Genomic DNA, 26,520 nt, shown 5'->3' with positions numbered 1-26,520 from the left:
GGGTGTGGGAAAGCTCTGTTTTGCGGTGCTGCTGTGGCTCCGCAGCGAGCCCCGTGCTGGGTCCCAGCTCTTGCAGGTCGCAGGGGGATTGCTGGAGCCGGCCGAGTGCAGCGCAGGCAGCAACCCAGTGCCATATATTAAAGCACGTGGAAACAGTCCTACGCAAAAAGTTAAACTCTTTGCAGCCCTTGGGTAAATCACCAGCCTCCTGGCTGCACAGATGCACAGGCTCTTGTCAACAGTTCTCTTCTAAGATCTCTCAACTTGTTCCTTATCGTGGCCAGAGCAGCAGGCTGCCCACCCTGGGGTGTCAGCGACCGCCCGACCGTCCCCCTCCCCACTGCGGGTCTGGGGGGGTGCCTGCACAGCCTCTGCTCTCCACGAGCTTCCTGCATCCCCCAGCTCGCAGACGGAGACGGCCGTGTGCTGCTGCCACCGGGCCTGCCTTCCTACCTGTTTTAACAGTAAAACGTTTTTCAGGCTGGCCCTGCTCCTGGAAGGAAGTGTGCGTGGTGTATGAGCTATGGGATTGCCAGCTGCATTTATTTAAATCAGGTTTTCTGGGCTAAAACGAGCCCATTAGGTTTTTGGATGTTCAGACTATCTGGCCACACCCGTAATTATTCTTTGGCATCTCTGCCCTTGTTGAAAATGCATATTTTTAAGTTTTCCATATTTCCCATATTCCCAGTGCCTGGCTTGCAGCCTGCTGTGCCTGCATAAACATACACGGTCATGCTGGTTCAGATGGACTGATTTCCCTAATTTTCTCATTGCTAGACTGCAAACCCAAACGAAACTTTGTGAGATGAAATGCATCCCACACGGATCCAGAGTAGGGTGCGTTGTGCTTGGCCCTTCCCCATTTAAAAGCTCAGTGTGTGTGACCAGAGCACATTTTGGCTGTGCCAGCCGTGCCCCTGGTAGGAAACCTCAGCACAGCATCTGCCCTGGGGGGGACCGTGTTGGGCTCCCGGGGGCTCTGCTGACCGGGATGGCAGTGGCTGTCACGCAGCCAGCTGCTCTCTGTGTGTCCCCCCCTCAAAATTAAAATTATATTTCTCAATCTGGAGGCTCTGTAGGAGGAGCTATGTGAGATGCCAGGGGACTTCATTTAGTTGGGCCACCCAAAGAGGCAGAAGCTGTGGAGCTGCTTGCTGAGCATTGGCAATGAAAGCACCCAGGTCACCTGGATGGCAAAGGCCACGTTAGCGGCTGATTGGGGCTGGGTTGTTTGACATTTTGGGACTGTTTAGATTCAAGAGCTGAGCCTGGTAGCACAGACGAGCTTCTCACCAGGTCTTCTCTACTGATTGAACGTAAGGGCGGCTGTTGCTTGAACCCGGAGACCCCCCGCTCTTTGGGCAGGTGAGTTCCCGAGGCACCTGGACCTGCAGGAGCAGGAAGGGTTGCTCATGTGAGATGAACGAAACCTTGGCCTGTGATTCAGTGATGAGACAGGATCATTTGCAGAGGCAGGTTTTCTGCCAGCCAGAGCAGCACAAAGATGCAGTACTCGGACTTACATGGGATCAGGTCTGCACCGTCGTTCTGCAGCCGCTGCAAACCCTGGCTCAGATAATGCAGCCAGCGGTTGCTCGGTCTTGGCGAGGTTGGATGGTCTGGCAGAGGGCAGGTCCCACGGGCGGGATCGTGGTACCATTGTGCGGAGGTGCCGTCACCAGGCTGGCTGTGCCAGCAGAGCCCCGCGCATCCCCTCCCAGGGCGAGGGAAAGCCCTTGCCCTCTCAGTTGGCATTGGTGTGGGGCTTGTTTGGGGTTTGTTTCTGGCACTTAGGGCTCTGAGGAGCCCAGGAAGGGCTGGTGTTCACTGGTGGTGTTAGTCTGCTCTGACGAACGCGATGAGGAACGCTATAAAAATAATTGGTTGAAATGGGTCTCCTAGAGCCTGGGGTGATGGTGGAGCACAGGAGTCCAGTGAGGATCTCTGTGCCTGGGGAGACCGTGGCAGGAGGCAATTCTTGCCTTTCCGTTTGCTGGTGAAGCTGCTGATGCTCTGGTTCAAGGTAGAAAGTTGAGCAAGAAAAAGTGTGTTGACGTGGCCCCTCCGTGCGAGGGCTCTGCTGGCCTCCTCCCTGCCAGGCTCCTGCTCAGCTCCGAGTCAGCGCAGATTTGTTCTCCTGCTTTGTGAATGGTTCAAATGTCTTCTCAATTGCTTCTCTCCATCTGCCAGCTTCAAATGCTACCCCAGCCCTGGCCTCTGGTTTCTTCTTCTCTGCTTCCTCCGACGGTGCCTGTGTCACGCTGCCCAACCTGCCTGGGTTTCTTTTCTCAGGACTCTCGGACCTGAGCCGATTCTCGCAGAGCAATTCAAGGTTTGCTGCATCCCAGCACCTGATCCTGCTCCCCCTTCTCCTCCAAAACAAAGTTGTTGTGTCTTCCACTGCGGTCCGGGTTGATAATAGCGTTTCCCTTATCCACGTGTAGGAACTGCAGGACAAAAGGGTGGGATGTGGCTCGCCTGGAGCTGCAGGATTAGAGCATGGGAAAGAGGGAGCTTGAACCTTCTCCCCTCGGCTCCTGGTCCAGTGCTTAGAGCTGTGTTGAATAACATGACCTCTGCTTGAAGGGCTTAGAGAGCCGCGCTGGTAAACGCTGCCTTCGGTTTGTCCTCAAAATAAACCCCGGCATTTCACCTCTCCGGTATGTTGCCCTGTGTCGCCTCGACAAGGAGAAGAGGAGCTTGTTGGGGAGGTGAAGCCTCTCTTGTCCCTCGTAACCCCTGGCTGCTTGAAATTTTCATCTGTTTATCTGAGCAGCCTCGTCTGCCCCGAAGGGGAGCGGGGAGCTGGGGCGGCACCGAGCCCCGGCCGGGAATGGCTCTGGCTGTGTGCAGAGGTGAGGGGGAAGAGGACCCGCACCCCTGAGGTGCGGGGAAGGGCCCACTCAGAGGGTGCTGCCCACCCCGTGGGGGGACAGCAGGGGCCAGGCAGGCGGGCGTGGGGGACTGGCAGGACTCTGCGCACGTCCCTGGGAGAGAAACAGCAACAATCTGTATGATTGCGAACGTACTCGACCCCTCTATGGACATATTATCCCCTCAAATGGCTCAAAATCAAGAGAGCAATGAACTACTGGGCAATGGAGGAAGAAAAACAAAAAGTAAAAAAAAAAAAAAAAAATTAAAGCCCCAACAGTCCTCCCCATCTCTCGTTTCCCAAAGAAAATCCTGCCTGATTTCTCCCGGCCACGTCAGCTCCCAGCAATGACAGCTATCTCGCCCTGTTGGCAAGGCCGCTCTCTGCAGCAGCCCTCGCTCCAAAATGCAATGGGAAAAGATGTAAACAGGGAGGAAGCCGGAGCTGAAGCTGGCTGCTCGGGGTGGGCGTCCAGGTACGGGGCCAGGCACGGCTGCTGGGGGTGTCCATGGGCCCGGCGATGGGGACGGTCCCTCCGAAACGGCTGCTGCAGGCGGTGTGCAGGATCCGTCCCTGAGGCTTGGGTGATCCTTCCTGCTGGGGATGCCTGGGGGATGTGTCCTGGGGAGCACCGAAGCCTCTGCATCCCCGTGTGGGACAAAGGGGCAGCTTTGCCATGCGGGGAAGCAAAACCCAATGCTTTTGTCTCTTCCCTACCCGGTGGGCTTTGCTCAGTGAGACACGGACCTGATTTTAATTCCTCTCTCTTTGTTTCCCAGATCATGATCGAGTTCTGCCCGGGTGGAGCGGTGGATGCCACCATGCTGGGTGAGTGCAGCATGCGGTGCTGGGCTCTTCTGCGTGCTCGGGGCGATGCCCGCAAGGCGTTTCCAGCCTTCTGGCATGCTTTCAGGGGCAACCTTCGGACAGACGGCAGACGTGGGTGCCCCAGCCTCTCCAGCTACCGTTTCTCTCCCATGAGTTTGCCTATTTTCATACCTGGAGCAGAAGGTGTGGTGGCCCCAGGGCGTTTCTTGAGCTACTTTGATGTCCTTTTATGATTTAAATGCTGCTGGGATCAGCAGATCACAAGCCATGGGGAGAAGGGAGAGTCTGGCTGGAGGGAAGAGATGGCTTTAAATATTTATCTGCTGGAGGCACCGGCAGCTTGGGATCCTGTTCCCACAGCTTCCCGGGAAGGGCAGTAGGGCTGAGATGTTTAATCTGGGCCCCTGTCGTGATGAATCTCCCAGGATCTCCTTGCTGACTTCTCCGTATGGTAGCGGTCATCTGGTGAAGCAGCATGAGCGTCCGAATAAACTGCAGTTTGCAGTAATTCCAGGAATCTTCCCATTTTTAACTCCTCCCTTCCACATAGAGCCGCTGGGACTGGGAGCCTGTGGGTGTTCCCTAAAAACGCCCTGGCTGGTGCCACGGTCCCTCTGTACCAGGGCTGTACGGACCCCAGGGGGGGTGACGTCCCCTCTGCGAGGCAAATACGATGCTCTGATGTCCTCTTCCCTGGAGCCCCGGGACAGAGCCGTGTCTCCATGGGGGTTACTCCCTTTCAGCTCTGATATTTCCGAAGGCCTCGCTTTCTTTTTATTTCCAGGAAAAGTGTGGACCCAAACTTGTCATCTTTGATTCAGCCCTTAAACTTGTGCCTCCATTAGGGATCTTCTTTAAGGCGGGTCCAAATCACTGCAAGTAAATGTACCTTTGCTGAAGTGCTGGAGGAGACGATGCCTTGCCCTGGAGAACCTCAACAGGGGTGCCCTGTCTCTTGGGACACTAAACCCCCCCCGAGCATTCATGGGGCCGTGTCCGTGGCAGTCAGTCTCCAGAGGACGTGGGAGCTGGAGTGGGAAGGGGGTGCTTAGGAAATCATGAGCAAGTGGCGTGGCTGTAGTGCCGTTGCCCCCCGAATGAGGGGCAGGAGGAGCTGGGGGTCGGAGCTCAGGAGTGCTCCTGGCATTAGTAAATTCAGAGTTGCTGGTTGCTGCCTGTTCCACCTCCCCATCCCCACCAGCAACTGGCGTTTACCTTTGAAATCTTTTGTACAAAACCTGTGGCTTGCTGCACCTCACTTTTGCCAGATGCTCCAGGGAGAGTGAAAATCATCACCTTCTCCCAGAGCAAGGGAGATCTCGGTGAGGAAGAGGAGGAGGAACAACAGAGTGGCTGACCCAGCATCCCTGAGCCTGTGGTTAAGATCCTCGCTCTGAAGCAGCATCTGTCCCAGTTGCTGGGGTCCATCCGTCAGCCCCATCCTGGCTGTGCAGTTTGGGCAGTTGGAGTTATCTAAAGCTTGGTCTGGTCTCCGCATGCTCTGCTGCGCTGGAGGAGGGGATCTGCGCTGCAAGGGGCTTGCAGAGGGAAAGGGGGAAGCTCAGACGATGCTAACCGTCTGGAGGTTTGATGGTTTGCAGAGCCATTGCCTTAGAAAGCGGTCTCGGACAGTGAAGGTGGCTGGGCAGAGCTCAGCAGGGAGGTTACGCCGGTGGTCGTGTGTCTCCGCAAGCTTCAGAAATAGGGACAGACAGCAGGGTATGAGCTGGCGTGCTGGTACCTGGTGCTACCTGAAAAACTAGCTCAGAGCAGCGGGTAGGGATAACACTGGTGAGTATTTTATTGCTTGTTGCTTTGGGAGGTGGTGTGTCCCTCCCGACGTACAGGGGGGTACACCGCATCTCCGCGGCAGGGTGGTCCCTGGGGGATGAGAGCACGGGCTGCATACGGAGCTGCCGAGTGTTCACGCCTGTGTTTGACCCTGCTGCTGCCTGCAGCCGAGTTCAGCTCCCTCCTCTCTGCAGCATCGACCCCACACCAGGCGAGACCCAGCTTGCCTGCAGGGACCCGTTTCCCAAATCGGCAGGGAACGTACAGCTCAGACCCCCCTCGCAGGCATGCCTGGCTCCCTCTCCTCGTCCCCCTCACCTGCTATTCCTGGACCAGTCGGCTCAGCCGTGCGTCCCCAGGAGGGAGCTATAAACCGACAGCTCCAAGCGGGTGGGCATTGCACTGCGAGTGCTGGCTAAGGAAAGAAATTACCTTAACAAGCTGATTTGCATTGGTCTCCCGCCGCTTTGACACATGGACAGTGGTTTTTAAATGCTCCGCTGGGTAGCCCGTGCCTTTCTGCTGCTCAGGGGGAGCATCACTCGAATCCCCGTCCTGTTTAACGGCTCTCTCCCTCCCTGCAGAGCTGGACCGGGGCCTGACCGAACCCCAGATTCAAGTGATTTGCCGCCAGATGTTGGAAGCCCTCCATTACCTCCACAGCAAAAAGATCATCCACCGTGACCTGAAGGCGGGCAACGTGCTCCTCACCCAGGACGGGGACATCAAGCTCGGTGAGCTGCCTGGGACGGGAGCACAGCGGGTGCTCGCTCGGCTGAGCTCGTTGGGAGAGCGGCCGCGGGCGATGGTGATTTCGCACTACGCTAACAGGCGCAAGCCGTGCTCAGGCCCTTGATGGACTTCCCTGTCGTGAATTTGATTAATCCCTCTTTGAACTTGATTTTTATGCTTTTTGGCCTGCCGAGCATCCTGTGTAGGGTGCCAGTTGGCAGGGCTGGGAGCTGGAAGAATTCGTCTTATCTCCAGAGCAGGTCTGGTGGTGACAGGGTGAGTTTTGCCAAAAGTTTGCTTTGCCAACTCGCTTTGGGCTTGAGTTAAATTGGCGTCCACCTACCTGCTGGAGGATGAGAAGGTAGCTTTGTCTGTAGGGTCTGGTCAGAAAGGTGCAGATCTCTTTCTGGACCCTGATGAGCGGTGCCAGCAGCGGGGCGTTCTTGGGATGTGTCTTGGGATGATGGAGACCAGCTAGCTGGGAAGATGGAAACCTTCCTGTGACCGTGGGCTCTGCTCTGACGTAAGAAATGCTCTGCTGGCTTGGGCCAAGGATGACTGACAGTCAGGGACACCCTGAGCCTGGGGTGCAGATGGATAACAGCTCCTCCGGAGGTCATCAGGGCCATCTCGGAGAGCAAACTGACCTGGAGCGGGCTCGGTACCCTTTACAGGGTACCAATTTGGCTTGGGTTGGGTTGGGTGGGCTTCAGTAGCTCCCTATAGAAGGGACAAAATCAGGGAAGGGCATCATGCAGTGGCTGCTGTGCATGGGGCTGAAGGGAAGAGAAAGAAGGCAACAGCACTTTGGTTTTTCTGGTGTAAAATGAGGCTTTTTGCTATGAAAGAGCAGTCCTGAAAGTAATCTGCCACAGAGCTGCTTTTGTTTGTTTGTGGAAAAGATCTTGACTTTCCTCTAGATGTGTAGAGTTTGGGTTACAGTAGGGGTGGCTTGTTATGCCCCCGTTTTACAGTACAGGGGAGGGGAAGGTCCCTGGTTGTTGTGTACCCAAAAGCAAATTTAATTTCTGATGCTCAGTTTAGAGGAAACAGCACGTTATATCATGTTCTTGCCTTGAATGTGTGTTTGCTTTTAAATCTGCGTTTCAGCCAAGTGTGCTAATTCAGAGTGGTCGCTCAGTTTTCCTACAGCATCTAACGTTACTGCTCTTTGCAGCTGACTTTGGGGTGTCTGCCAAAAACATGAAAACCTTGCAGAAGCGAGACTCCTTCATTGGGACCCCTTACTGGTGAGTGACCCACTTGCTAAGAAATCCCATGTTCATGAGGAGCTTCGCTCTTCTGAAAATCAGACTTGCTCAGAAGTGGGGAGCTGGTGGCCTTTGGGATGTGTTGGACCAGAGTGCCTTACCGAGCATGGGTGGGAGGATTTTAACACGGAGTCTTGGCCAGGGTGCACGTGTGCAAGGGTTTCCCTTGCCTGAAGGGAGCTGTGAGCAGCCTCGGTGGTGCGGGAGCGTTGCCCGGTGTCACGGTGCCCCGAGCCAGCGGAGGGGCCACCATGCTCCAGGCTTGGAGGAGTGAGCACACACATGTGCTCGCGTGTGTGCGCTCGCCGCTCCCCCCACCCCGGGGGGTGGAGTGGGCTTTGAAGCAGCTCCAAGCACATGGAACAACTCCTGGCTCCAGAAATGCAATCTCTAAATCACCCGACTTGCTGAAGGAACAGAATCGGCGAGGATTAATTTATTGTCTGAAGCAACATCCGCGCCAGATGTCAATGGCCTGGGGGTTTCCACGGGCTGCCTGGGCTGTCTCGGTTGGTCTGCAGAAGAGGGAGGGGGTTGAACCCCTTAGAAAAGATGCTGCTTCTTCCGAAACCCAGAGCTGGGAGGAAAGGCCATTTTTTGTGCAGTGTTATGGATTAGTTAAAGCATTTAATCGCTGCTGCAAGGCTCACATGCGTGGCAGTGGTGTCATCCCTCCCCATCCCTGCTCCTTGCTCTGCCCCTTGCAGGATGGCCCCGGAGGTGGTGATGTGCGAGACCATGAAGGACACTCCATACGACTACAAGGCGGACATCTGGTCCCTGGGAATCACACTGATCGAAATGGCCCAGATCGAGCCGCCCCATCACGAGCTCAACCCCATGAGAGTCCTGCTGAAGATTGCCAAGTCCGACCCCCCCACGCTCAGCTGCCCTTCCAAATGGTGAGGGCTTTTGGGCAGCGGAATACGCGTCTCCCAACTTATGCGATATTTCAAGAGAGAAGAAATTGTCTTTTATAGCAATATAGTTTAATTTGAGAACCTAATGTAGGATTCTAGCTGTATTCTAGGTCCAGCTGGCTGAAGGCAGGCTGCTCAGCGCTGCCTGCGCTGTGGCTGTGCTGCCGGGGTGCAGGCAGCATGGGGGGAGCCGCTGCCCACCCGCAGCCCAGCTGAAACGAGGGTGATCCCATGGCTGTTTTCAAAACATCCCCGTTTTGTATGAAAGGCAGATTTTCCTCTAAACCTGGAGATGGCCAAAAGTTCCAGAATTTCTTTCCTAGAGTCTGGAAAGCCTCTTCTGCATTTAAATAATCCAATCAGTTAATTTTTTAAAAATTTATTTATTTATTTAAATCATGAGAAAACCCATTGCACGTTAGCCAGCAGCATATTATTGTGAGAGCCCTGGAGTCCGAAGCGTTGTTACAGCAGTTCAGGTAGCAGCAGGAGCCCGCCGCTAAAACCCAGCAGGCAGGGTGGGAGCGCTTCCTCCGGAGCAGCTCAGAAGCCAGAACTGGATCAGGGACGCACTCTGTATCTCAGAGCTGCGCTTTGCAGGCTGAGGGTGCCCTCCTATGGGGTTCCTGGTCCTTCACAGCCGTCCTTTCACACTGTGGCTGTGGGGATGGGTCCTGGAGCATCCTTGTCCGCAAGCAGCTCCATCCACGGGCTCCCTTTGGAGGACAACTGCTGGTGTCCTCTCCCATCTCTCTGCCTTGGTCCTGGGGCACAGTGGCTGGCGCTCAGTCCTGTTGCCATCACAGGTAAGGCAAAATCTAGTCCCTCACTTGGCCGCATTGCTGATTCTTTTACAAATAATCAGAATAACTGAGCACAGCGTTCCCCATGCTGGGAGTGAAACGGTGATTGTGGCCAGGTACCAACTGGGACACAACCTGCAGCGGGATCGAGCAGACCCCTGTGGCGTTCGAGGCCTTTCCCTCTTCTGAGCTTCTCGCCAATGGTTTGTTTTAAGGTCCCTGGAGTTCAGAGACTTCCTGAAGACGGCGCTGGACAAGAACCCGGAGACCCGGCCCAGTGCTGCCCAGCTGCTGGAGGTAGGGACCAGCACCGGCCCCTGGGCTGGGCGTGCAGCTGGTGTCTGCGTCTGCCTGGGTCTGCGAGTGTCCGAACAGCCTGATTCTCCTTAAGGAAGGAAACAAGAAAAACTGTTGATGTGTCCTAGACTGGTTTCAGATTATTTTTCCCTTGTTTAGAAAGTTCATAGTACTTTTCAGCACCTAAAATGCTCCAAAAAGGAACAGCAATGTTTTTCCCTTTGGAGCAAACTGCAGAGCCCCTGTGGACACCAGCTGGAATAGAAATGGCTCCCATTGCCTAAAAATGCCCATGTGGCAGCCAGCTTGGATTATACCTGGTTATCCCAGATCTAAATTCAACTCCTTTCCTTTCCTCCCGTCCCCTTCATGAAATCATAGCAAAAACCTGGAAGATGCTTTTCCCCACTGCCTGCAAACGCTCTCGCCCTGCAGCGCTGGCACACTGGCCGCACGCTTCCCGTCCTGCGTGGAGTCAACGGGAGGAAGCGTGCAATGTGCTCTGCACACCCGAGGGGCTCCCCAGCCTTTTGCTGAAGCTCAACACAAACACCCCACTGTGCGCACTGAGCGATTCAAGCCTGATTTCAATTAAACCTTCCCCCACGCTCTGTTTGCATCCAGGGATCTTGCAGACCAGCTCTTGCCCAGTGGCACCTCACGGGCTTGGAGCTGCACCCCGGAGCTCAGCCCACCCGTGGCGAGGTGGGATGTCTCCTCTGCAGCGAGAGCCCCTTGTTTAAACGCAGCCGATGCTCTCGTTTGGGGCTGTTGATATAAAGCAGCTTTACAGAGCAGCACGCTTTGAGCATCTGTGTGCAGAGCTGGCGCTTAACCTCGGCATCGTGTTCTCTCTTGTTCTTTCTCATACGTGCAGCACATATCTGGAAATTCATTTGGGGGGTTAAGCCTGGTGACGCTGGCAGGAACCACGTCCTTAGGTCTTTGCAGTTGTTTAAAAGCAAGAAGTGGTCCTCACCGTCACCATCCCCGTGTGTTCGTTCAGCTACGAGGTCTAGTTTTTGGCCATCTCACGCGTATGCATTGTGCTTGGCTTTTCAGCATCCCTTCGTCAGCAAGGTGACCAGCAACCGGGCCCTGCGCGAGCTGGTGGCCGAGGCCAAGGCTGAGGTGATGGAAGAGATCGAGGACAGTCGGGATGAAGCGGAAGAAGACGACTCATCAGAGTCTGCCTCGGTGAGCCCTCCTGGCCCTGCGCTGGCAAGTTTGATGGTGCGGCTGTGGTGGGGGGAAGAGCCCGGCAACTTTTCTCAGCTCCCAAGGGCTGGTTCATGGCTATTCTGGGCCCCACCAGGTGGAGGGGGAAGCGTTGCTTGGGCAAGGAGAGGCTGTTTTTCAGTGGCTGCCAAGGGCATGGAGAAACAATGATGCTGGCGGGTGGCCCAGCTGCCCGCTCGCAGGAGGGGCTTGCAGAATGTTGTTTGTTGTTTTTTTTTTAAAAAAAAAAAGAAAACAAAAAGGGAAAAATAGGCCCTGGTATAGGCTGGAGAAGCTGGAGTGGAAGCAACGCCAGCAGCATGTGGTGCAGCAGTGAGGCACCACCAGCCCTAGGAGGGAGCTGGGCAAACCTGCCCCTGAGCTGGGCTCTTTGAAGGGGACAGCACGGGGCTGCCTGGGCAGCTTTACTGGGGGAGAAGCTCCGATCTCCCTCATCTGTGGCAAAGGACAGTGATTAATCCTCGGTGGAGTTAGCCACGGGAGAAGGGGAGCCATATGCAAACTCCTAGGCTGCTCTTAAGAATTTGCAGGTCCTGGAGCTGTTTCCCTCCAGTCAGTTCCACAGCCTTTTGGACCACACACCTGGAGTAAGATAGAAGTGTCCCAGGACGGATGTCCTAAAAGGGAATAACTCCCAATAACTCTTTAGCTGTGGGTGACTTTGCTCTGAAGCGTGGGGACTTGCAGTTCTTGCAGTTGTGTTAAAGCAGTGGTGCAAAACCCAACACCTTCCCTTCGCTGTCTTTCCAGCCCCCTGGTAAGCACAAGCGGGACCCCTCTGAGGCGAGTCAGCTGAGTTTTGATGGGGAGAAGCCTCCGGACTCTTCCTCACCCAAGGCAGTGAACGGGCCCATGGGGACTGGCAAGGAGACCAGAGATGGACAAAGCGATCAAGTCTCAGATGAAGGGATAAGCAATGACAATGACAAACTTGAGAGCAACCACTCCACAAAACACCTTGCCGGCTCTACCTCCTCTGGCCCAGAGGATGGGAGAGCCACCTCGGGCACCCAGGGCAAGCCAGACATCATCTCGCAGCCCGGACAGCTGGGTAACAAAATGGAGCGGGACAAGCAGACTGGGCCAGGCAGCAAGGAGCGGAAGAGCATCGTGGAGCGGCCGGAGAGCAGCCACCTGGAGAACTTCACGGAGGAGAAGCTTGCCAACGGGAGCGTGGATCCCTCGGCGCCGTTCCCTGGCAGCCGATCCAAAGGGGATTCAGATTCTGGCAGCACTTCAGCCTCCGAAAGCATGGACCTCACTGTCTCCCTGTCTGCTGACCTGTCCCTCAACAGAGAGAGCGGCTCCATCTCCCTGAAGGTGAGAGCATTGGGCAGAGGGTGTGGAGAAGGAATGGCAGCAAACCTCTGTTAAAAAGTGCTGAGGTTTTTTCCTTTTTTAGCCAAGTCCCCGAAATTCAGATCCTTTCCTTGAGAGGCTGTGCACATGCGTGCATCAGCCATAGCCCCTTAAACTCCTTCCTGAGAAAGCAGCATGCTCTACGCTGCAAGGGGTTGATCTTTGACTACAGGAGGAGAAAGTGAGTTGCCCCTAGTCTGCCCTGTGCCTGAAGGTGGGGAGCAGGTAAAGTAGGAGAGGACAGAGGCTGGATGAAGACAAAGGGTCCAGGAATCTTGCTAAAGACCACCCAGGTGCCACCCCAGTGCTATTTGGCGAGATAGCTGGAAAAGCTGGCCATGGCACTTGCGATGTGAGCATCCAGGCTTGGAGCTTGGCAAATAAACACGGGGCCAGCAAGGAGGGAGGAAGCCCATCTGCAGGCAAAGCCTTCGATGGTTTATTTTCAACAAAAATAAAACAAAACCCCAGCTGGGCTCAGGGTGGCACAGCATGTGGTGCTGGGTTAAGCTGTGCCATGGGCACGTGGCATGTCCTCAAGTGAAGGAGAAGCTCTTGGTGGAGCTGCTGCAGGTACGTGTGTCCTCTGCTGTCCTAGGCCACTGAAATCTAATGGAGGTCCAATGTTTTGTAGCTATTTTGCGTCCCTGACAAGCGTGAAATAACTCTGCCACTCGCCTGACTTGTGCAGTTATACACAGTCAGAGCAAGGAAAAGTATGAAACCCAAAATGTGATTTCCTAAACTTTATCCATTGCCCATCACTCTGCTGCTCTTTCCTAGAACACCTAGCCCAAGGAGAAAGCTTATTTGGGCTGGTGCCTCTCTCAATTTTTCCAACCTGCCATACATCTGGCCTGGTTTGTGTCAGCAGTGACTTGCATGAAGACCTCCCAGGCTTCTTGGCTTTTGCTAAGGCTTTCTGGAGGCTGGGAATGCTTGTGAGCCAGAGCCGGCCAGGTCAGCATGGCTTAGAGGAAGAGGCAAAATAACTGGAATGATATTTGCTGAGCTTCAGAAGAAGAAATGTGTGTGACTTGAGGGGGCAGGGTGATGTGTTGCACAAGATCTTTATCCAATTGCCTGCATGAGCGATAGCTTCCCGGCACAGAAACGTGCCCGAAAACCATTCTTGGCAAAACTTTCCTGCCCTCCTGTCTCCTGCTGTGAGCATCAGAGCCAGCATCCCCCGCAGGAGCCCGCAATCAATGTGGATCCTTAATGAGGGAAGTGTGATGCTCTTGCACAGCAATTTACCCCTCCTCGCTGCCTTTCCCATGACACCTGGTCTCCTTGAGGCCAGCCAAAGATGAACATGATGCCACACGTGTAATTGCTCTCCCCAGTTGGTCCCGTAGAAGGGGAAAAGAGTTTTTTGGGTTTTACAGGGAGTAAGTCTCAAAGAGATGGTCATGTTAGATCACAGTTTGAATTGCCCCAGCCAGAGGCAACGCTCAGAACAAACTAAATGGCATCTCTCCAAGCAAGGCATTCGAGCAGGGCTGTTCTCCAGGAGTGATGCTGCTGGAGGACCCTGGGAAAGATGCCCTGCTGACGCCTCTGCTTTGCACAATGAGCTGGGAGTGTGGGGGGGGGTACCAGGCTGTGCTGCTCCCTCCTCACCCAGGCTCTTTGCCCAGCCTTAGCTTCCTGGGGTTAAACTCCTCTGCTCTGCCCTTGCTGGCGTTCCTGGTGCTGCTGGATTGCGTGCGCAGGGTGCCAGGCTGGTTGCAGCAAGAGAAGGGGCAGCAAAGAGTTAAACCATTTCTGGTTGTAAACATTAACTATTACATGCTTTTTATCACAGGCTGAACTGCAAAGTTAAGGTGACTCTTTTATTACCAGACTCTTTGTCCAGTTGCTTATAGTTTAGACCCCCCCAAAAAAAAACTTCTGGCAAAAAATATCCAAGTCTCTTTTTCTTTTTTTAGAAAGATTAGAGATAAGAAATCTACAGGTGAGTTTGGGAGTTTCTCTGGCTCCCCCATTCCAGCAAGCTCCCCAGGGGCTTGCCTTGGGCCTTGCAGGCTCACGTGAAGCTCTTCTGCCATCTTTTATATCTGTAATGGTTATCACGTAAGAGCAAGAAGACTTCAGGGAGCCTTTGCTCATTCCACCACTGTGCTTTCCCTGTAGGACTGCATGATTCAAGTTGTTCATATCCTTCCCACCCGTCGCCCAAAGTCCCTGGATGCAGTCCTTCAGCCTGGCTTGGGCTGCTGAGGGATGCTGAGCTGCTGTGGCACTGCTGGGAGAGGACACGGTGCTCCTGGCACTTGTCCCTGCCCATGCTAATGAAAGTGAGCCTGGGCTGTGCTTTGTGGAGGTCACAAAGGGGCTCGGAGCTGGTTGTGATTAACGAAGTATTGTAACGCTGGCCAGAGGGACCTGAGCACTGAGCCTTTGGGCAGGGCTGGCTTGTTTCCCCGTGGCTCCATCCGCAGTCGCAGTCCAATGCGGGGTCTTGCCTGCCTCGCACCTGCAGGCGTGTGGGGGTACCTGCGGGTCAGATGGCCCAGCAGCTTTAAAAGGAACCATTGCAAGCTTCACGCTGTGTGGATTCCTCGGCACTGCAGTTCAGGGGGGGTTCCAGTGTCCCCCATCAGGCTTTGCTTTTGTTGGACATGGAGAGGAAGGGTCTTCAGGTGGTGGGTTGTCTCTCCTCCAGGTCAGGTTTCTGCAGGGTGGAAATCACACCGTACTGCGGCGTGGTAGGAAAGGCTGCGTGGCTTGACTGGCAGCTCCAAATCTGCCGATGTTTTGGTTTTGGTTCTCCCCCCCCCCCCCTCCCCGATGTGGTTTCCTTGCTTATGTTCTTCGTTAACAACGGCATCACAATTGCTGAGGCTTCCAGCTGTAGCACCCCATGCAGCAAGCTGGGGGAGCCGCTTCATGGCCTCCTCCTTTCCTCCCCTGCCAAACTCAGGATTCCCGGATGCACAAGAAGACGCTGAAACGCACCCGCAAGTTTGTGGTGGATGGAGTAGAGGTGAGCGTCACCACCTCGAAGATCATCAGTGAGGATGAGAAGAAGGATGAAGAGATGAGATTTCTCAGGCAAGTGGGTCACTGGGATGGAGGGAGGGCAGGGCGCCGAGCTGGGGCAGGGTTTTCTTCTCCACAAGCAAATCCAGGAGCGACCTCTCATTTTCTGTCTTGGTCCCACTTGGACAGGACGACTGTCCAGTGTGGACATCACTTCTTTTAGCCTTTCCTTGGCTGGCAGAGGGCTTGCTGTACCACATAAGCAGAGGATGCAGGGGAACGAGAGATGCATCTCAGGGATAAGATGCAGCAAGGCTGTGACAGGGAAGCTTGTGCTGTGGCTGCCTCTGTCCTCTGCGGATGACTGAATGTGCCTTCAGGGCTGTAGATGTGCTGGCTCAATGGAAATAAGCACAGAAATCTTCTCAAGATGCTCCTCTTTCTTTTGTTCTTCTATCTCCTCAGACTTCATTAACAGAAAGGCCGAGGGAGTTGTAAACTCCTTGAGCATCACTTAATATTCATGGGTGTATCCTCCCTGCTTAAGCCTTTATGACTCTTATCGCTTTCAAACCTCCGTGACCTATTCTCAGGGAGAGAAACTGCTGTTTCTAGCTTTGTTACTATCAGTAGCAGCACTGAAATGAAAAGGCCCATAAAATAATTAAAATACAAATTGTTTTGCTTGATGTCCTATTCTAGGCTCCCTTGTGCTGCTCTGAGCAGCAGAGAACATAATCTGTCCCAAGCACCATGTGTCCCTGTGGCAGCCTTATTCCTAATATCAGATATGTGCAGAAGCTCATTAGCTACTCACTTTCACGTGAGAATGCATATAACCCCAATATAACACGGGGAGCCCGTGTACTAGCATACGGGGAATTTGCAGCCACAGCTGCTTTCTCCTGGTCCTCCCAGGTGTGCTGCATCCCTGAAAGAGGTTCCTTTTTATTTTTTAAATAGTACCTGTTCCATCTGGGAGGTGGGGGAAGGGACAGAGAGGCTTGGCTTGGAAAGCATCAAGTCCCTGAACACCTTTTGGGAGAAGTGGTTATTCCCTTGGGACTAGCTAGCGGGCACGATGAACTCTCCTGGCATCTTGATTTGCGTTTAAGGCATTTTGGAACACACCAAGGTATTGATCTGAAGGCCAGCTTAGAAGAGAGCATGTCATACTGCGCCAGTTGATTTAATGGGGCTTGAGTTTGTTTTGAAAGAAGAAAGCGTTCCAAAGTGCTTTTCCCAGGAGGGCCCCCAGAGAGGGTTGTACTCGACGTGTAAGGCTAATGCACAGCAGCGGAGGTCACGGTGGGGATCCTGCACGGGGAAACTGGTGCTGCTGGTCCTTTCGCGTGGGACATCAGTGATTTCTAGCTCGGTCGGGCACAAACATGGCAAATGGGCTCAAACGCAACCGTCTGAGCAGAGACTCCCTTTCACTGGGGGTGAAGCTGGCTGAGGGGAGTGATGCAATGTCGTGGTAGATAAGGCAGAATTTGGGAAAACTGCCCTTTCTGCCACCCAGGCATGAGCAAGAAGGGATGCGGAACGCAGGGGCCAGGTCAGGGCAGCGCCAGCTTGGCCTGAGCTGTGTTTTGAAGATCAGTGTGCGCTAATCCAGCTGGTAGAACGGGTATTTTGGGTGCTGACTGGGCGAGCGTTGCCTGCAGCGTCACCTTAGGAGCTTTGACAGGGCTTGTTTCAGAAGCTCTGAATGCTAATAAGCCTTATTTGTGAAAACTGACAGTTTGCCAACAATTAATGTGATTAGCATCTTGCTTCCTCGCAGTGCTCTGGTGTCACATTTACCTCCTGCCTGTGCTCAAAGCAAGTGGCAGGGTGCTACGGGATGGCCGTGCGGCTTTCATTCCCTGCTGAAATGATCTGGTTATTGATTCTGCCATCTCCGCTCAGGCACGCGGCTCTGAACTTGTCTGAGACTGTATTTTTCTCTCTCCCACCGTTTTAACCCTCTGCAGGCGCCAGGAACTGCGGGAGCTGCGTCTCCTTCAGAAGGAGGAGCACCGAAACCAGGCCCAGCTCAACAGCAAACACCAGCTGCAGCTGGAGCAGATGCTCAGGCGCTTCGAGCAAGAAATGGCGGTACGTGAGCAGGGAAGGGGAAGCTCCTGGTATCTGCTGGTTTGACTTCTCCGCTGCAGGTGCCCTGCAAACCCTCGGGCAGCGTGATGCTCTCTGGGTTGCAGCAGTCCTGGGGCATCATGTCCGGAGGGAGCAGGACCACCGAGGGATCCCTTTGGGATTTGAGGGATGGGGTGTGTTTGTGGAGGACAGAGCCTTTTGTGGACGTTATGCACATGCAGCCTGCAGCTTGGGAAGCACTGACTGCCGTTGCCTGGCATGGTGTAGCAGGGGAAGGGTTGTTCTGGACTTCCCCTCTTCAATGATCTGTTCTTGTATGTCTCTTCACGTATATATGACTACTGTGAGAAACAGTTTATAGTGCTGTTGTATTTCGAAGAAAAAAGCCCTTTAAATAAGAAAGCGGTGTGGACAGAATGTGAGAGCAGGAAAACTAGCAAGTTTGAATATAAATCAAATAAAGATAAACTAGGCTTACATACCTAGTCCCTCTGTGGGCAGCTTACATTGAAGTAAAATAATTTTGTAGCTAAGTCCCTTTAAAGCTTTCATGAGCCATCTTTTAAATACCCCTTTATTAATTCACCTAGTATGTGCGCCTGGTAACCCCATCCCCTCGCGGCAGGCTGGGAGCCATCACTTATTTGTGTGTTCTCTTATATTTCTAAAGTCTTGATATGCCACATCTGTGAATTCCCATCTTAGCAAGTCACTTCTCATTTGTGAGATTTATTCACCGTACAGCGCGATGTGCAAAAGCCCCAAACCTGCTTCCTTTGCCCTTTCCCCGGGGCAGTTTGCAATCTACTCCCATTGATATCCGTGTGCTCCATCCCTGCTGCTCACAGGGAGGGAGAGATGGGACACAAGGGTGCTGTCGGAGCGCAGTGCTCTCAATCTTGGCAATCCTGGTCTGCAGAGAAAGAACTGTTATGCTTGAGCCTCACTGCCTGCTAATATTTGCCCAGGGCCGTGGGTCCCAGTGGGATCAGGATGTAAGCAAGGAGAAAGGGTTGAATTGAAATGCGCCAGAACAAATTAAAAAATGTTTTGGGCTCACGCTAGAGCTGACTCTGCCCTGTGTGCTTCATGGGGCGTTACTTGGAAATTTCTCTCCTCTGTGTTTAGTAAAGAGGCTCAATTCATGCAAAGACAACTGCCCCCCGCCCCCTTTATTTTTTTTCTTTTTTTTTCTTTTAAATTTTTGGAAGGAAATGAAGCACAGAGGAGGCTGAGGCTGACCTCTGTTCCTTTCCCATACAGACAAAGAAGAAGTTCTACGACACCGAACTGGAAAACCTCGAACGGCAGCAGAAGCAGCAGATCGAGAAGATGGAACAAGATCACTCGCTGCGCCGGCGGGAGGAGGCCAAGCGCATTCGCCTGGAGCAGGAGCGGGACCATGTCAAATTCCTGGAGCAGCTGAAGCAGATGAAGAAGGAGGTAAAAATGGGGATAGGATGGAGGAAAGCTGATTTCCTGCATCTGTTTCTTCCAGGAAAGCTTCAGCATGTCTCCATAGCAGAACTTGAGAGGGAAGCAGTTGTTGGTGTTTTAGCAGGAAGCTCTTGCTTTTCTTTGGTATATTTGGGTATTTCCTGAGGTCCGTCTGTTTAGTGACATTAGGTGGGGTTGTTCTTGGCCTAAAGTTACCTGCTGATAAATCTCATTTCCCTCCCTAAAGGTCAAGAATGAGGTTGAGAAGCTGCCACGGCAACAGCGCAAAGGGAACATGAAGGTGAAGATGGATGACTTCGCCCAGAAAAAACAAACCATGGTAAGGCTGAGAGAAGATTGCCACAACTCCAGGATTGGGAAATGCGTAGTAGACGGAAGCATCCTTCCTCCTTGAGGGATTGGCAGTTTCCAAAATACCACCAGATGCTTATCAAGTGGCAGCAGAAGGAGGGGCTCATGGTGGTACTGCTGTTTTCTCCCAGGAACAGGAGTTTTTGGCCAAGCAGAAGGAGGACCTGGAGCTAGCCATGAAGAATATAACCGCCCAGAACAAAAAAGAGATCTGCGACAAGGAACGCGAGTGCCTGAACAAAAAGCAGCAGCTCATGAGAGGTGGGTGGCAAAGGCTGAAAAGGAGGAAAGCAAATGCTGTAACGATGGGTTTATCCAACGCTGGCTCTTCCCACGCAACAGATGCTGTGACAGAGTTGCAAGCTGGCAGGATAGGATTTAGAAAAAACAGCCTTGCCAGATCCTGTCTAAATGTTTAACAATAATAATACTTAGCGCTTTAATCTTCAAAGCGCTTTACAAATACGAACCAATTAGGCTTCATAATTGCAAGAAATGATTTTCTGATATGGTTTGCAACCAATTTCTCTTGGAAAACAGGAGGTGAACGATCACCCCCCAACGTCTGCTGTACTGCTCCCACGTGTCGGGATCACTTGTGCTTGGGATGCTGCGTGTGATCAGGCTCTGGGGGCCGGGGTGGGTTGTCTCCTGACCCTTCTCCCTTCCTCAGACCGGGAGGCGTGCATCTGGGATCTCGAAGAGCATCAGCAACAGGAGAAACACCAGCTTGTCAAGCAGCAGCTAAAGGACCAGTATTTCCTCCAGAGGCACGAGTTGCTCCGGAAGCATGAGAAGGTGAAGAGTTAGCGCCTTCCTGCGCTGGTGCTGGGTGCTGGTCGTCAGGGTGCCTGGTGTCCCCAGAAGGGATGTTTCCCTTCCAGGCTGGACGTGGCGGGTGGAGGGTGGGTTAGGAGTTAAGGGATTTGGTCATTCTTAATGAAAAGGGACCAGAATAACACTTGGGATGTATATTTGGGATGCTTGGGATACATATTCTGTGCTGCATGCATTTAACATACAAGAAGCAGTTGTGAATTTTGGGGGAAATCTGGAAATCTGTCACTGTCCGGTATGTGGGATGGTGGATTCCCACAGCAGCGAGTGCACACTGGCACATCTCACAGTCATTTCTGCTTCCTTCCAGCCCCCTTCTCTGCTTCCGCAGCACGTTCAGTAGCTGCCCTCTCCTCTTTTTCCCCTTGGAGCTGTCTGTCGCCAGCCACCTCCGTGCAACTCCCAAGTCTGCTCTCCAGCTCTCTTTGGTCTCCTCAGCACTTTCTTGTTGGCCTGAGGTGTCCCTTGTCCTCTGATACCTGTCCCTCTGCCGTTGCAGGAAAGGGAACAAATGCAGCGATACAACCAACGCATGTTAGAGCAGCTGAAAATTCGGCAGCAGCAGGAGAAAGCCCGGCTCCCCAAAATCCAGCGGAGCGAAGGGAAGACGCGCATGGCCATGTACAAGAAGAGCCTTCACATCCACTCCAGCGGGAGTGCATCCGAGCAGCGGGAGAAGATAAAACAGGTCAGGTCCTGCAAAGCGCACCAGGGCTGAGCCTTGGCTTGGGGTGAGGTACTTTTGCTGGCCTACTGGCAGAAGGGAAGTCGGAAAACCGTTCCCAAATTTCTAAGCCACTGCGGGGAGGCAGAGGTCTTTGCTTTTGTGGCGTCAGGTGTGGTTTTCAGCGCTGCTTCCATCGTGACTAGGGTTGGGAAGCATCCTCAGGGCTTTTCTTTCTTTCCTATATAATAGTGCCAGCTGGCCAGTCTCTTAACCATCTTCAGAGACCAGAGCAACGCTGCCTACACAGGCACCTGCTTTTCTCTCTTCCAGTTTGCTCAGCAGGAAGAGAAGAGGCAAAAAGCAGAGCGGCTGCACCAGCAGCAGAAGCACGAGACGCAGATGAAGGACATGCAGGCCCAGTGCGAGAGCAACACGAACGAGCTCCAGCAGCTGCAGGTACCTGTCCCTCGTGCTCAGCATCTCGGAGCCGCCCGTGCGCTGTTTCTGCTCCAGCGCAAGGAGCGCGTCACAAGAAGTGGCTGCAGAGGACTGTCAGTGAACTAGAACCGATGTCCCCCTGCTCTGCCTTGAGAGGTTTTTGTGGCCGTGTCTAAACATGCCCTGGAGCTCAGAGCTCTGAATGCCTCTGGCTGACGCAAGTCCTGTTTGACCACAGGATTTACAGTCCCAGCTGCTTAATGGGGTGTTGTGTTTTGTGATCTGTGTTTAGAATGAGAAGTGTCACCTCTTGATTGAGCACGAAACCCAGAAGCTTAAGTCCCTGGATGAGAACCACAACCAGCACATGAAGGAGTGGCGGGACAAGCTGAGGCCACGGAAGAAGGTAGTGCCCGCTCGGCGTGAGCAGGGTGTCCTGCTTGGCTGGTCGGAGGGGACAGTGTCCCTAGCTCCAGTACGATCTCAAATACATCTCTTGTTGTGTGTGTTCCTTTCTGCTTAAGGCCCTGGAGGATGAGCTGAACCAGAAGAAGCGTGAGCAGGAGATGTTCTTCAAGCTGAGCGAGGAGGCAGATGGACAGACCCCGGCATCCCCAATCAAACATGCCAAGTTCGTCCCATTCAGCTCCGCAGAGAGCTCATAACTCCTGGCAGCTGGTACTTGCTGTGTCCTCCTGGGCTGCAGGTGGGCAACGTGGACTTGGAAGACCCTCTCAGCAGCCTCTTCTCACAGCAGCACCCTCCTGTCCCCTGGCTCTGTCTGGGACAAACGTGGCCTCTGTCCTGCACTGAGGGATGCTGACTGGAAGTTTGGCAGCTTTTCCAGGAGCTGATCTGCTCACGCTGGGAAGCCGGGCAGGACTCTTTCTGCGATCGTACTTGCACTGTTAGCTGGATGTATCTCCTCTCACGTGAGCCTGGTGCTCACCCGGCTTGTCAGCTCAGACTGAAGCAATAACCGCTCTGAACAGCAGAAACAGGCGGTGGCTCCTGCCCTCTGCGCAGGGGGTATCAGCCTCTCTCCACTGTGGCTGCTTCTCCTCAAGATCCTCTGTAAAGGACTAGTCTGGGGCAGAGCAGCTTTGGTGTTGTCTTAGGCTAACCTTGGCCTTGTGCCACCCAACACTTGCCTTAGATTTGTTTCTATCTACTGTGGCCCTTTTTTTACTCAAGGGAGAGACAGTGATAAGGATTTTTTCTTCCTTTGAGGACGGAGGGTTGGGTTTTTTCTTTCCTCTTCCTCCCCATACAGACTATGCAGAAAGGGGACCAGCTGGACGTCCTTCCAAAGATGCTTCTGCTTCTTCATTTGCCGTGGTTGCTGGCACCACTGTCCCTCTGGCACCTAGGTAACGCTATCTTACCAGAGACTGGACTATGGCATAATTAAACTGTTTAGCTGGCTGCAGGCTTTTGTCTCTTAAAGAAGTGTATGTGCATGTGCAGATGGGGAGGTTCGTAACGGTGTTCTGTCCTGCGGTGAAACAGTGAGGTATGGGTCATGTGCCTTCTGGTAAGGACAAGTGAGGGGCCGAAGGCTGTTAATCGCTGGAGCTCTCATGATCACACATGTGCTTGAGATTTTTTTTTTTGAAGTGCTATATATGTGTGGGCCATGTGGGTCGGCCAACCTGGCCACTCTGCAGTCAGGGTTACGGGCTGCAAAGCATCATTTGGAAAGAATAAAGCAGTCTTGAAACAAGGGATGCAAGGGAAGAGGAGATGCAAAGACAGGTCATGGTGGCTTGTTACTCTCAGCATTGCTTTCTCCACTGATGTCTCATCTCCTTATGATGTCCCACAGTTTCTTGCGTGATTCTCCTGCCTTTCAGCTTGGAGTCACGCTGCAGAGCGGCAGAGCAGCGGCAGGTCCAGCCCTCTGTCCTTTCTGCTCCGTGGCAATGTGTCTCGGTTGTGCTGCCTTCCTCCACCTGCACAAGGCAGTGCTTGGCTGAGCTGCTGGGGGGACCCAGAGCACAGACCTGGGTAGGGGGACAGAGACCTCGCCTGGTCAGCACCTTCTTCTTTACACAACCAAAAGGTGTAAGGTAGCACTTAAGTTTTTCTCTCTGTTGACCTCTGGATAACATTGTTTATTTTAGGCCTGCTTCTCTAGCAAGAAAAAGATGTCTCTGCTTAAAAAAAAAAAAAAGTTGTTATTTTAAAGTCTCATGTGTTGATTTAGAGGCATACTGGCATTTCAGGAAAAGGTGGTAATGTGATGTGCTACACTTCTGGGTACCTAGGTGAAGGAGCCAGCTCCCAGGTCTTTAACACTTCTTTTATCTGAGGAGTGCATTTACATTTACTACCATTTAAACTTCATCATACATATTTATAAACTTCCTGCAAACTAGCAAGACTACATCTATTTGGGCCATTCCAAGTTGCTTCTGAATTCACATCATTGATGTCTTTATTAATGAATATAGCCTAGATGGAGACCTTGGGGGCTGGGACCCTTTGGAAGCAGACTGCATAGCAGCTTTTCAGCAACTAGCATGTCCTCCTCGGAAGACCCATCTCCAAAAGCATTGACTGTGCCTTTCAGATATGATAGCACTGGAGCTGATGTAAAATGAATGAATGCAAGGGGTTGTTCCTGAGCAAGGTGCTGGTTTGAGCCTTTTAATTGCCTTAGAAATGTGTGCTGGCAGCCCCAGCGGTTCTGTTCCTGGTCCCATTGGGGTCAGGCTGGAGCTACTCTATGAAATGGTTGTTGTCACAGAAATCAGTGGCCGGCGCCTGTCCCTTCACGTGTTACGTGTGACTTGCAGAAGGATGTCCTGCAGCATACTCTTCATAACATACCTCCTCCAGCTGAAGGGCATTGCCGCCTCTGACTGCCGCCTTGCACCAGCCCAGGGAGTGTCAGCTCTTTCTGGATATTGTGCAGCCATGAGGAAGGAAACTATTTCTGAGGACTTCTAAAGAGCTGATCTGATGCCCTTACGGTGAATCGGTTGTCCCTTTCTCCAGTCCAGCTTATTTGCAGCCTGGAGCTAGCAACATAGTTTTGCTTTTGCTAATAGAGGGTGGGAATGGTTTTGTCCCCTGCCCTTTCCCTATTCTCTGTTCCCTCTCTGGGTGTGCCGGGGTCTAGTACCATGTCCCTCTCCTAGAAGAGGGCAGGGGAGCACATCTTCTGATTGTCATGTTTACAGGGTGGTTATGGTTTTTTCCCCCTTTCAAAAGAGGATGTTTTTGTTGTTTCCTGTTCAGAAGGAACCATGAGTAAACCCAGCTTGTTTTTGCAGGGGGATGGGATGCCATTTTTTTTAAATGTGGCTTTGAATAAAAAGGTGGGTTTTTTAATATTTTGTAAAGTGTCTTCAGTGGGGCCACCACTATGATGTAAAGACCCTTCTAATAAAGTAACAGACTGAGAAACCTGGGCATGTGTCTGATTTCCTGCCTGATCACCGGCTCTGGCCTCAGACCGGCTTTGCTTCTAGTCTGGGTTTTGCTGACTTACAGTTCTGGCATGTGAACCTTGCAAGGCTGAACTTCCAGTTCTTTAAAATGGAGCTCGTTGCTTCAGAAGCACTTCTGCTGCATGCTGCAGCTCAGCGGCAATAACATCTTTGCTAAGGTGAAACTCTGGTAGACCAAAGTGCGGCAACCGTTGTCTCGATGGCTTCGTTGTGTGTTAAAATAGTGCTCGGCTGACCCTGCTTGGTGAAGAGGGAGTATTGCATCCTGTCGTCTGAAGAGTGCAAAGCATGTATGCATGGCTGCGTGGCTTTTTCTTCCTTTTTTTATTAGCTTGTCTGGCTGTAACAGAAGATACCAGTCAAATGCCTCAGCTCCTTTGCTTTTTTGGGATGAGGAGGTCCTAGGGATGCCCCCCTGTCTCCTCCCCACTCTGCCCTCAGCTGAGGAGTGCTTGGATCCTGAAAATACCTTACGAAGCCAATATACAGATGACATCGTCCCCTGGCAGTGCAGGGGGAGACCTCTGCTTGCTCCCCCGCCTCTGTAACCCACCACAGGGCCTCCGTGGTCCTCATTTTGTGCTTGGAGATTTTTACCTGCCGGTTTAGTTATGATTTCTTTCATCCAGATGCCCTACACCAAGCAAGGACACAGGGTGTGCGAGAGCAGCTTTGACACGAGCCCGGGGAGTTGGTAGGGTTTTCCCCTCGTTTTTTGGAAGGTGGCTCTGGAGCCTGCCAACTTCTGCCTTGGGTTTCATGTGGGAAATTATCTTGCTACCTGTGTCCACCCTGGTTAGGTAATACTGCAGGCTGTGAGTTCAGATGTGAGGTGGTGAAAGGGAGAGGGAATTGTTACTGTAAGTTGTTGGTGGTGGGGCTTACATGGGCAGCCCTGTGGTGAGAGGAGGACAAGAGCAAAGCATGAGGGTGCCCGTCTCCTTGCTCCAAGTAGCTAAGGACACATAATTAGCCATTTCCTTCGTTTGCATGTACCAGGACCGCACTGTCCCCTGGGGCACGCTGGTCAAAAATGGCCTCAGTCAATGTATGCCAGTGAAGGAGAGGATCTCATGGGAGTGTTTAACTTCATCTGCATGTCCTTGGCAGTGCCTGAGGGGAGCTTCAACCGTGAGGATACTTACATTTATAAATATGTGGAGAGTACTATGTATTCCAGAAATAACCGTTCTCTAGCATTCTTCCCTGGTACAATGCTGAAAACAGAGCAAAAGTAAAAATCTTTCTTAATTTTTAAAAATAGAGATGACAGCCCTGAAAAGTTACTGGTGCTGCAGCAGCTGTAGGATTCTCAGCTCCCCTCATTACTCCTCTGCGCTTTGTGTCCTGTCACGTCTGGGCTCCAAGCTCCTCTGAGCTGGCCAAAGGATTTTGCAGCGTTCCTGCGATGATGGGGATGATGAAACTCTCTGGGGGAAGAAAAAGCAGGGCAGGCAGGGAGAGTCATGGAGTTGGAGCTTGTACCTAACTGCCTTCCTCCTATGGCTGCATCTGCTCTCCCTCCCTCGCTGCAGGAGGACAGCCGGAGGTGAGCACTGCTGTAGGCACTTCCTTCAAAAGTCATCTGCACCCTGTTAAGCCAAATGCTGTTGCATTGGCCACTGGTTTAACTCTGCAAATGCCAAAATACCCAGGGCTTGAGCAAGCCAAGCCTCTCCAGAAGCTGGTGGCTCTGCCTTGCTGATGGGGTTTGTTGTTGCCCCTCTCCTGGGTGGGATGGGGCTGGGTGGGTGGGACACGTCACCCCGGCACCCCACCTGCCCTCACAAGCACCCAGTGGGACTCCCCTGGGCCTGGTTTCCAGGCTTGCAAGGGTAGCAGGGGTGATGTTTGCTCTTCTTTCTCTTGTTCACTAGATGGCACGCACGCCGAAACAGCGGCTCCGGAGCCCGGCTGCTGCCTGCACAAGCGCAGAGCTGGAGCTGAGCTGTCCCCTTGCACTGAAATGTTTGCTCACTCTTTTTCCTGGATCCGACATTCGCTATGGCACACCTTTCACTGGATCTCTGCTTCTCATCGGTGCTTCAGTATTTTGTTTCCCACTCTAGCGTTGTCCTCAGGAGTTTTCCAGGGTTCCCCTGCCCACT

At 53.0% G+C, this 26,520-nt stretch overlaps 1 protein-coding gene across 6 annotated transcripts in view; it reads left to right on the top strand.

Annotated features, from left to right (window-relative positions):
• The window catches only part of STK10 (serine/threonine kinase 10), a 52,056-nt gene extending 27,688 nt beyond the window's left edge, over positions 1-24,368 (top strand). For 5 of the 6 annotated variants that reach the window (XM_075164401.1, XM_075164407.1, XM_075164402.1 and 2 more), the window contains 17 exons: positions 3,658-3,706; positions 6,082-6,231; positions 7,407-7,479; positions 8,208-8,402; positions 9,439-9,520; positions 10,583-10,717; positions 11,510-12,079; positions 15,045-15,175; positions 17,083-17,206; positions 18,470-18,649; positions 18,891-18,983; positions 19,147-19,276; positions 19,689-19,813; positions 20,352-20,540; positions 20,850-20,975; positions 21,250-21,363; positions 21,482-24,368. In XM_075164401.1, the coding sequence (XP_075020502.1) occupies positions 3,658-3,706; positions 6,082-6,231; positions 7,407-7,479; positions 8,208-8,402; positions 9,439-9,520; positions 10,583-10,717; positions 11,510-12,079; positions 15,045-15,175; positions 17,083-17,206; positions 18,470-18,649; positions 18,891-18,983; positions 19,147-19,276; positions 19,689-19,813; positions 20,352-20,540; positions 20,850-20,975; positions 21,250-21,363; positions 21,482-21,622 (2,607 nt within the window). In that variant the 3' untranslated portion in view covers positions 21,623-24,368. The other variant, XM_075164408.1, reaches the window with a different exon arrangement.
• Positions 24,369-26,520: the final 2,152 nt, after the last annotated feature.

The sequence above is a fragment of the Calonectris borealis genome, chromosome 15 (assembly GCF_964195595.1).
Source record: "Calonectris borealis chromosome 15, bCalBor7.hap1.2, whole genome shotgun sequence".
Classification (NCBI taxonomy): domain Eukaryota; kingdom Metazoa; phylum Chordata; class Aves; order Procellariiformes; family Procellariidae; genus Calonectris; species Calonectris borealis.
Note: the sequence above shows the minus strand (reverse complement) of the source record. Positions and strands in the feature narration are given on the sequence as shown.